Raw genomic sequence first — 11,309 nt, 5'->3', positions numbered from 1 at the left:
TGAGAGCAGCAGGTCTACGAGCAAGAGGCCCTGTTCGACGCGTCATATTGAGTCGACAACATCGTCAACGACGACTGCATTGGTGTCGTCAACACAGGGTATGACCTCAACTGCGATGGAGAGATATCTGGTGCAGCGACGAATATTTTTCCTCCGTCGAGGGGATGGAAGAGCACGGGTCAACATACGTCGGGGAGAACGCAACGCCGGAAACTGCGTACAGCAAGTGGACAGGTTTGGTGGGGGTAGCGTTATGATGTGGGCGGATATCTCTCATCATGACAGGACAGGTTTGGTCCATATCCAGGGCAATCTTCCGGCTCAACGATACATCAACGAAATTCTCTTACCACACGTCCTCCCAATTGCAGCCAACGGCAACGGTGTATTCCAGTAGGACAACGCTGGACCGCGTACAACACGTATCGCAAGAGCCCGTTAATACAACAACAACGTTGATGTTCTCCCCTGGCCATCCAGATCCCCGAATTTGAACCCGATAGAGCACCTGTGGGATGATTTGGATAGAGGACTACGTCGACGTCAACCACAACCCCAGACGTTGCAGCAGTTGGCTTTTGCGTTGCAGGCCGAGTGGGCTACCATTCCCCACGATGTGATTCGCATACTCGTCTCTTCCATGGGCAGGAGATGTCAGGCCGCTATCGATTCCAACGGGGGACATACGCGTTATTGATGGTAGCTGACCTTCATGTTGGACTTTTCCTATAGATGTACCGATAACTGAGATGACTACAATCAACAAGTGTTCTCTCTACAACATTTTGGCTCAATACCTTGTACGATTCCTCGTATAAATGTATATTCCTACCTCACACAAGTCTTGCTTTGCGTTTCTTTTTTTAGGTGTATATTTACATATAAATATATACTGAACCAAATTAAAAACTTCAAAATCCTAAAATTTTAACATTTTGACCAGTTATCATTGTAGGCCCTTATTCTGTATTTAAACAGTAATGGCCACGTATTGTCTTCAGATAACACCCGTTTTTCTGCAGGTGAATTGATCAAAATCATGTGCACAGCACTATAGTGGCAAAAGTGGTTTTACACGTGCAACTGGTCACGTGGCCATAATACCGCACGTGTTTTCAGCCATACTTGTTAGCAGTCATTAATAAAAAAAGAAGAAAAACACAAGAAAACAAAAGTCTTTACGGCCATTTGTCATGCCACGCCTTTCAAATGTGCAAAGTGAACGTGCTATCGGCATGTTGCAGACGGGAACGTCCGTAGCTGAAGTCGCAAGGACGATGGGTTGTAGTCGACGGACTGTTTATGATTTACAGACGCGTCTACAGCAAACGGGTACCACCGTTGATCGCCCTCGGCCAGGTCGACCACGTATGACGTCACATGCAGAGGATCGTCAGATTGTCTAAAGTCACCTCCGTAACCGATTTGTGACGGCTCCATGAACCAGAAATGAACTGTTTAGGGGTAGACTGAGTGCGCAAACTGGTCGAAACCGTCTGAGAACTGCTCACCTTCAAGCACCACGGCCATACTGCGGGCCGATTCTGACTTTATTACACAGACGTCAACGTCAATTGTGGGCACAGCGACACTTACGATGGACTCAAGTCGTCTTCAGTGATGAATCCCGATTTAATCTTCGATTTGCTGATGGTAGGGCGAGGGTGTGGAGGCGCCGTCACGAACGTTACGCCCAGTGTTGTGTACAGGAAGTTGACAGATTTCGAGGCGGAAGTGTCATGATTATGGGGTCTTTTCTGTGGCAATGCACGTTCCAGGCTTCTTGTCATCCGTGGCAACCTCAACGCTGCTGCTTACCGCGACCAGGTACTGGCACCAGAACTTCTGCCTTTTATGGCAGCACATGGACCCGGATTGATCTCCCAACACGACAATGCCAGACCCCACACAGCAATTTTGACAAGGAATTTCCTTCAGAATGCGGGAGTCAACGTCACTGACTGGCCGTCAAAGTCTGCCGACCTCAATCCCATCGAACACGTCTGGGATGCTCTTGGCAGAAGTCTGCACGCTCTCCAGAACCAACCACAGAATTTGCAAGATCATGGCACCATTTTGCAGCAACAATGACGTCGTCTTCCCAATCATGTGTTCACAAGCATCACAAGGTCCATGTGGAGGCGTTGTGTGGCAGTTGTCAACAAACATGGTGGCCATACACGCTACTGAAGTTGTGTGCCATCAGATTCTCGTGCTTGGGACTTATGATTTAAACTGTTAATGTTATTACCGAATACCGTAGGTGCTTGGAACAAATTATGGTTACCACCGTTAATTAAAATTCTTCTTTGGACATTAATGATTAAAAATTACCTTCTCTGAAACATTTGTCCGTTGTATATCATATATGGGATTACTTTTAAAAATGTGAAGTTTTTAATTTGACTCAGTATATATCATTTGACGAATTTCAATTTTTTTTACCTATTGATTGCTTTATAATTGCTTCGTGCTCGATGTAACAATGTTTCATTGTCAAATGATTGCTTATCAATGACAGCTCTTGTTTCACATTTCATAAATCACATTATCGGAGCATGGTCATTGCAATGTAAACAACACGTAAAACAAAACACAATACATATTATTTAAATGTAATGACTACTCTCTTCACCACGTTAGTCATCCAAACCCTACACCTTCTGTCAATATGGACTGGACAGATTGACGCGTATTCAAATCGAGGCTACACTCTTGTATAACTCGCGTATAACTCTCGTGTAACACATATCAAGAGCTCCCGAGTCAAGGTAGGTGTGTAGAAGTCTGCTAGTCAAACTGCACAGGACGATAATATGTTGGCGCACACAGGCACTACATAACGATATTGGGTAGGCTGTGAAAAACGAATCACTAGAGGTGAAGGCACAAATCATATACATTGCCTGCACAGGTTGTGGCTTGAGAAATAGGAGTCTCCTGTTGCTAACCTAACATACAGGTTACAACAACTTGTAAGGTGAGAGCAAGGCCCTAAGGGTGTAGAGTACTCAGACAGCCTATACTTCGCGGTCTGGTGCTCCAGTTTAGGCAAATAAGTAGTTGCTGAAATGGCTTCGTATCACTAAGGGGCGTCGAGGAGTGGCGTCACAAGATAACGCGAGTCCCACCCGGTCTGTCTGTTGGCGATCAAGCACATTCAGCCCGGATCTACCCAAATTCACCTGACAACGAGACAGAGGACCCAAGGACATATATATAACCAAGTTTGTGTAACAAGGGCATAGCTGTCTTATAAACATGTCAACCGAAACAATGAAATATATCTCGTGATATATCGAGTCCGACGTTATGATTTTAAAACCCATCACGATGTTACGATATTGTTGTCGAAGCTGATACTACGCCAGGAACTCATTGGTCTTTCTGATCGAGCATGTAAACTAGTAAAACTGGCGTTATATGTCCATTATGCAGAATTATCGAGAAATCATATATCAACCATAACACGGTTTTAAGTCGGAGAAATCACACGAATCTAGTTCATGATTGAACTATGTGTGAAGTTGTCAGTCGGAGAAATCACATGAATCTAGTTCATGATTGAACTATGTGTGAAGTTGTCAGTCGGAGAAATCACATGAATCTAGTTCATGATTGAACTATGTGTGAAGTTGTCAGTCGGAGAAATCACATGAATCTAGTTCATGATTGAACTATGTGTGAAGTTGTCAGTCGGAGAAATCACATGAATCTAGTTCATGATTGAACTATGTGTGAAGTTGTCAGTCGGAGAAATCACATGAATCTAGTTTACATCCGGAATCAACAACTTCTAGTGATTTCTCCATTACAGGTTCAACTGCGATCGAGGGAATGTAGGTTATGACAAGTAGCACACTAAGTGCAGCCAGCGTGTCCGTCCAACACTAACCGAGGTATACCGTCACTCTGGTTTATTGTTGTAAGACAGTCACCATCACCACCTTGTGCTGTCTCTACGGAAGACTAAACACGTGTGAGAGAGGGAGAGAGTTAAGCACAGGCTAACGCTAAGTCGCTGAACAAATATAATATGTATAGACACAAGTAGCCCCACTGGATGGGAGTTTCAGAAACTGGAAAATCTAGACTTGCTTCATTTAGGGATACAGCAATACAATAAGGGGTGGGAGGAAGGGAATATTTAGAGGTTACTTAATGACAGTTGTCATATCATACCCTCTTATCAACTCGAGATCCCCATGTCTCGAAATGGGGGTCGAGGATTTATGGGGTATGATTTGAAAACTGCCTTATTGTTTATCGCGTTTATCGGTATTCTAGCCTTGTCGCGGCTTAGGAAACTCAAAACAGGCTTTGCACATCGTACCCAGAACCCATCTGTCGACACTCGATATGTCATGCCGACCTCTTAATAATCAAGAATGGGAAGGGCACAGAAGTGGTTGACCTCTTGGGTAATGGCCGACACACATATTTGAAGTGATCCATTCCTATGTATTTCAATTTCAACGACAATGGTATTTTCTGTACGCTGAAGGAACACGTGAAAATTGTATTTTCTGTACGCTGAATGAACACGTGACAATGAAGTTGTCAGTCCGCTGAAGGAACACGTGACAATGGTATTTTCTGTACGCTGTATGAACATGTGACAATTGTATTTTCTGTACGCTGAATGTACACGTGACAATTGTATTTTCGGTACGCTGAAGGAACACGTGACAATAGTGTTTTCTGTACGGTGAAGGAACACGTGACATTGGTATTTTCTGTACGCCGAAGGAACACGTGACAGTGATGTTTTCGGTACGCTGAAGGAACACGTGACAATGGTATTTTCTGTACGCCGAAGGAACACATGATAATGGTATTTTCTGTACAACGTGACAATCATGTTTTTCTGTGCGCTGAAGGAACAGGTGACAATGATGTTTCCTGTGCATTGCATGAACCCGTGACACTGATTTTTTTAAGGAGAATATATGTGAGGAACTGACGGTTCGTGAATATCAATCGCCGAGCCCCGCAGATATGTTATCGACACTTCAAACTAATCCCAACGTTTTCAAACTGGAAATACATCCCTACATTTCGACTTTGACAAAACATTCTTTCGTGTAAATATTTAAAAACTAAACCAGCGCTCTTTGTAGTCTGTATGTATACTGTGTACGTCGCGTGTGGGCAATCATAATGCACCTGCAACTCTGCGATCTTTACGATGCATGGTCCATGACTCTGTACTATGTCATGGGGCCAAACGAGTATTTTATCAGTTGCGTTTTAGAACTTGTTGACGGGGGAAGCGGATAATGGAACGTTCAGAGAACAATAACATATCTACTTCTCCTGGTTATATTTTTCTCATCAAAAGGTTATCTAATGGTTTACTGTGTCAAAATACATAATAGTTCCTTCAACTCCAAGCGTACACTTAATTGAAATACAGATTGAACATAACTAAGTTATGACTATAATTGACAAGCACCTTCCCAGTCAAGATGTATAATCGATCGTTTAAACAATAATGACGTCACAGATATGTTGTCTGTGCACTGAATGAACACGTGAAAATGATGTTTTTTGTGCATTGAATGAACACGTGAGTATGATGTTTACTGTGCAGTAAATGAAAACTTGACAATAATGCTGTCTATGCACTGAATGCACACGTGACAATAAAATAATTTCAGCACAATATGTCAACTTCTCTTCCTGAATGAACACGTGACAATGATGATGTTTTCTGTGCGCTGAATGAACCTGTGACAATGAACGATTTCTGAGCGCTTAATAAAAGTGTGACGATGTTTCTGTGCGTTGTTTAAAACACGTGCCAATGCTGTTTTCTTTGTGCTTTTAATGAACGTGTGACGATGTTTCTGTGCGGTGAATGACCACGTGATAATGATGGTTTCTGTGCTTGTTTCAGCATGAAGGTTTTACTTGTTGTTACGAACCATGACCAGCTTGGAAACACCGGCAAGAAGACCGGGTGGTATCTACCGGAAGTGGCTCACCCATATCACGTGTTCAAGACCGCTGGACATGACATCGTGTTTGTCAGCCCTAATGGTGGCAAGGCACCCATGGTGAGTCAAGCCGTTTATGTAAAACTGAATTCTACTTTTGAGATAATGTGTCGAGGTTTATGCTATGTTGTATATATGCTGTTCAACGTCGCAAATAGTCCAGCTATGTGACGGTAGCCTGTAAATAAAGGGGTCAGACAAATCAATAATTGACATCAGGAGCATCGATCCACACAATTGGGATACGATAACATGCAATCAACACGGTGCTGCGCCTGTCCACCCGATACATTAAGTCTCCTCATACGGCAAGCACATGTTGCTGGAGACTTACAGTAAACTACGGTTATAACGAACACCCTTATAACGAACTAACGGATATAACGAACCAACTTTTTAGTCCCGACTATATGCCGTAGCTATGCTGTATACATGATTGTTACGAATTACAGTTATAACGAACTAAAATCAGTGGTCCCTTTGAGTTCGTTATAACCGTAGTTTACTGCATATTCATACCCGGGCGCTCTTCATCACACAGATTAACCCGCTTTTGAATCGAATCATCCATAGCGATAACAGACTTCCCCGGGAACATAATGAGTGACATTGCAGCCATATCACGACGTCCTGCAAATAACATATCCTGGCGAGACAAACACACGCCGTTGTATTATCTGCAAACATATGTTTTCAGTATCAGAAGCATCACGTTTTGAAAATTGCACATGCATATACAGGCGATTGGTTATGAAAATATACGTAAATCAACCTTTATCTTTGTAATTGTAGGACCCCGGCAGTTACGAACCAAGCAAAGACGACCCTGTTTGCAACAACTTACTGGAAGATAAAAATATCATGTCCCAACTGGATAATACTAAATCTCCTTCCCAGGTGAATGCAAGGTAAGTGTAGAGTCATCCTGGCACATGGTATATGCTAGAGACTAGGTCACTGTATATTCGGATTTATCTAAGGTAAATGTAGGTGTGTGACGATTTGAATCAAAGGAGCAGATCTTTGACATCACCAATAGACGTGTGTATACTGCCAAGAAGGTGTACATGTGATTTCCTCAAAGCCCGAAGTCTCGGGTTCGAAGCCTGAATTGTTCATAGACTTGTTCATAGACTTGTTAATAGACTTGTTCATAGACTTGTTCATAAATAGTCGTTTTATTAATTCTCAATTTAACTAAAACCAGTTCTATACCTTTTCTAATGTCAATTTCTGTACCTTTAAGTAAAATTCCTTCTACTAGAACGATTATGGTAACCGTGAAATCGTCCGTATTAATCATTTTCTGGATTAACGAATCACAAGAACGACCAACGTTCCTCAACTACAACATAAATCCTTTCCAACAGTAATCCTCCAGAAAGCCGGCGTTATAACGAGCTTCTGATTAACGGGATTCTTATATCGGTGTTTACAGTGATTTCAAGGTTATATTTTACGCTGGTGGTCACGGCCCGATGTTTGACCTCCCTAAATGTGCAGCTCTGGGGAAGCTGGGGGCGCAGATCTACCAGAGCGGAGGCATAGTCAGCGCTGTGTGCCACGGAACCGTCGGTGAGTTCACGATATACTTGTATGTTAGTGTACACGTCTGGGTGATTGGTAGCTTTGTGCTTGATACGACATCGAGATTAGCTTGAAGACAGGAAGCCCAGCATCTTCTCGAGGCAAGGGAGTTACCTGACTATAAAAGTCCAATTTCGACCCTTGCCGAACTAAGCTGGAATAACGGAGTTACATTTTGGCTCGACTAACGAGTCTATACATTGTACAATAAAAATGAAATCGATATTCGGTTCATAAACAAAATGGCGACTGCCGTGTCGATTGCAGGATTTGCAGAGTATGTGTACCGTCAAATGGGCGTCAACAGATGTTCACCAAAGCTGTTCACATCTTTAATCAAGGTTCTCAAGTTATTTGATGTACTTCGCAAGGTAACAACCATTTTATTACAAAAAAAAGATCTTGCTGATCGATCTGATTATCTTGACTTGGCGCCGGCATTTTGTTTGAATCAAATGCAAGTGATATGAGAGTGATCTGATTGGTCAATGGGGAGGACATAGAAGGGACATAACCCGTAATCTCCACTGGCGGCCCTACGATCGAACCACGAAATTGCAGCCTAGTTCGGCAAGGGTGTAAACTGGACTTTTATAGTCAGTTAACTCCCTTGCCTCGGGAAAACAGGAGGCCCAGTGGATCAAGGTGTAGCCCAGAGAAATGATACACGTCTTAGCCGTGCCAGGATCCGTTAGTCGTGTGTTCGAATCCCAGATACTACACCTGTCAGTACTATAATGGTGCTCGTGGTTTTCACAACGACCTTTTTTATAATTGTATATTTTGTGAAAAAATATGTATTTTAAAGTAGATAAAGACTACTCCCCAAAACATGTTTCTTTTCTTTTTGTTTTGAATGTATTGACAACCGTCAAGAGAATAAAGGACTCATTTAACAGAATAGCATTAAACATATTTGAAAAACCTATGGTTATGGAGTAATGATCCGTAAAACTACTAGTTAAAGTCGCATGTGTCTTAAGTCAGGTTACACTGAATAGTACATTCCTCTACCCATTTTCAGTATAGTTCTAGGTGCATTGTGCCTGATCAGTTAGTGTGTTCATCACAATCGGAACCTTCTGACGGTGATGTTGCCGCACTCTCTCTAAGCCTCTAACGCTAGAGTTGCCACTCTCCCTCTAACCCTCTAACGCTAGAGTTGACACTCGCTCTCTCTCTCTCTCTCTCTCTCTCTCTCTCTCTCTCTCTCTCTCTCTAACCCTCTAACGCTAGAGTTGCCGCACTCTCTCTAACCCTCTAACGCTAGAGTCACCACTCGCTCTCTCTCTCTAACCCTCTAACGCTAGAGTTGCCACTCTCCCTCTAACCCTCTAACGCTAGAGTTGCCTCTCTCTCTCTAACCCTATAACGCTAGAGTTGCCACTCTCCCTCTAACCCTCTAACGCTAGAGTTGCCCCTCTCCCTCTAACCCTCTAACGCTAGAGTTGCCCCTCTCCCTCTAACCCTGTAACGCTAGAGTTACCGCTCTCCCTCTAACCCTCTAACGCTAGAGTTGCCCCTCTCCCTCTAACGCTAGAGTTGCCACTCTCCCTCTAACCCTCTAACGCTAGAGTTGCCCCTCTCCCTCTAACCCTCTAACGCTAGAGTTGCCACTCTCCCTCTAACCCTCTAACGCTAGTGTTGCCACTCTCCCTCTAACACTCTAACGCTAGTTTTGCCACTCTCCCTCTAAACCTCTAACGCTAGAGTTGCCACTCTCTCTCTAACCCTCTAACGCTAGAGTTGCCCCTCTCCCTCTAACCCTCTTACGCTAGTGTTGCCCCTCTCCCTCTAACCTTCTAACGCTAGAGTTGCCACTCTCCCACTAACCCTCTAACGCTAGAGTTGCCCCTCTCCCTCTAACCCTCTAACGCTAGAGTTGCCCCTCTCCCTCTAACGCTACTGTTGCCCCTCTCCCTCTAACCCTCTAACGCTAGTGTTGCCCCTCTCCCTCCAACCCTCTAACGCTGGAGTTGCCACTCTCCCTCTTACCCTCTAACGCTAGAGTTGACACTCTCTCTCTTTAAACCTCTAACGTTAAAGTTGCCGCTCTCTCTCCAGGCCTGATTCCAATACAGCTGGACAACGGGGACTGTATCCTGAAGGGCCAGACAGTGACAAGCTTCACCAATGCTGAGGAGGCCGCGGTCAACCTGACAGAGGCTATGCCGTTTCCATTGGAGACCAGGTTGAAAGAAAGTGGGGCTAAGTTTGTTGGAGGGGCCAATTTCGCTTCAAACGTTCAGGTACGCAACATGGTGATATTGAATAAAATAAACAAGGAAAGGGCTAAGGGCTGACCAGTGGTACTGTAACATGTATGTTGCTCCAGAAGATCCGTGTTTGTTGTTTAACGCCGCACTCATCAATAGTCCAGCTACGACTACTTGTAAATAGTCGAGTCTAAACCAGACCAACAAGACCAGACACTCCACTGATTGATATTAGCACAAACAAACAGTCTACGACATCAGGGTACGGTGACAGGCTAGGAACCAACTCACCGGGCCTGACCACCCGATCAATTTGGTCGCCCCGTAATCCTATTGGGGTTGTATGTACATTCGCACTGCATGTGAATCATAATGAAGATCCGATCTTTACACTTTTCAGGTGAGCGGAAGAATAGTGACAGGTCAGAACCCAGCCTCGGCCTCGCCCACTGCTGAAGCCGTCATCAAATTACTTAGCTAACTCTGGCGGGACGCCGCCCCGGAGGGAGATGTACCAAACGTCAGCTATGACAACCCCCATCATATGCTAATCCGCGATGAAATGATTAGTAATTAATGTCATTCCTCACGCTCAAAGCGGCTTTCGGCTATAAGGAGTTCTTGACACAAAGAAATCTTTGGAATCACTTTTTCATTTTGACTTTTATTCTTTGACTCACAAATATAGATGTCCGGACTAGCGACTCGTTGGTGCATTGTGCCATTCTTCTTAACAGCAGAATAGACTTCCTTCCAGTAGTTGTCGTGGAGGCAAGGTTTCCAGATTAACCTGGTTTCACTGTACCGGTCTTGAGTTAACTACTTATAATGATGACTGGGATGGTATTTTCAAGCAGACAATGAGATGGACAGATTGTGTCAATAAAAAGTCACCAGCACGATTGCAATCATTGAATCTTATTGTTTTCTGCATACAAAGAGTTCTGTTGAACCACAGTTGTAGCCTCTGTACTTTGTTTTGTTTTGTTTAACGCCGCACTATTCCTGCTATGTGACATCGGTTTGTAAATAATCGAGTCTGGATCAGACAATCCTGTGATTGCCATCACTTGCATCGATCTCCGCAGTTGGTGTATGATGACATGCATCAACCAAGTCAGCGGGCCTGACCACCCGATCCCGTTCAGCGCCTCTTGCGACCGATTCTAGCCCGGGTCTTTACGTGGGTGATATTATGAGGTGAGATGAAATGGGGTTTATCACCTCGTTCAAGATTGTAGCACTTATATGGAAACGTGCACGCTCGTGTGTTTTATAGTTCAGCCCACTGAGTGCCATACCTCTCATGCCCACTGAGACTCCGAGCCGACCAGTCCTTGTTTTGTCCCCTTAAAGGCGAGTGCCAGGCAAGGAAACAACAAGTACCCTCTTACAACGTATTATGGCATGACGCGGCCGGGGATCGAACCCCCGATCTTCCGCTCTCCGATCACGGAGGCTGTCGTTGAGATCATGAGCAACGATCCTAACTGTAGAGGTGTGTTGA

The 11,309-nt window shown here is 44.1% G+C and overlaps 1 protein-coding gene across 1 annotated transcript; it reads left to right on the top strand.

Moving 5' to 3' along the window:
* The first annotated feature begins 2,721 nt into the window (after nucleotides 1-2,721).
* On the top strand, nucleotides 2,722-10,698 carry LOC139468899 (uncharacterized). The gene is made up of 6 exons (XM_071251030.1): nucleotides 2,722-2,771; nucleotides 5,900-6,059; nucleotides 6,792-6,907; nucleotides 7,438-7,574; nucleotides 9,651-9,835; nucleotides 10,203-10,698. The coding sequence occupies exons 2-6, from the start codon at nucleotides 5,901-5,903 to the stop codon at nucleotides 10,281-10,283; spliced, it is 678 nt and encodes a 225-aa protein (XP_071107131.1). The 5' UTR covers nucleotides 2,722-2,771; nucleotide 5,900; the 3' UTR covers nucleotides 10,284-10,698.
* The last annotated feature ends 611 nt before the right edge of the window (nucleotides 10,699-11,309 follow it).

The sequence above is a fragment of the Haliotis cracherodii genome, unplaced genomic scaffold, assembly GCF_022045235.1.
Source record: "Haliotis cracherodii isolate W230 unplaced genomic scaffold, xgHalCrac1.p SCAF_2, whole genome shotgun sequence".
Classification (NCBI taxonomy): Eukaryota; Metazoa; Mollusca; class Gastropoda; order Lepetellida; family Haliotidae; genus Haliotis; species Haliotis cracherodii.
This window is presented reverse-complemented; position numbering and strand designations above follow the sequence as displayed.

What these genes read in the sequence shown, in the direction of transcription:
- LOC139468899 (XM_071251030.1), top strand. Translation starts at nt 5,901, where the DNA reads ATGAAGGTTTTACTTGTTGTTACGAACCATGACCAGCTTGGAAACACC. An exon ending in ATGGTGGCAAGGCACCCATG is followed by an intron (nt 6,060 to 6,791) that starts GTGAGTCAAGCC and finishes TTGTAATTGTAG; the next exon opens with GACCCCGGCAGTTACGAACC. An exon ending in TGTGTGCCACGGAACCGTCG is followed by an intron (nt 7,575 to 9,650) that starts GTGAGTTCACGA and finishes CTCTCTCTCCAG; the next exon opens with GCCTGATTCCAATACAGCTG.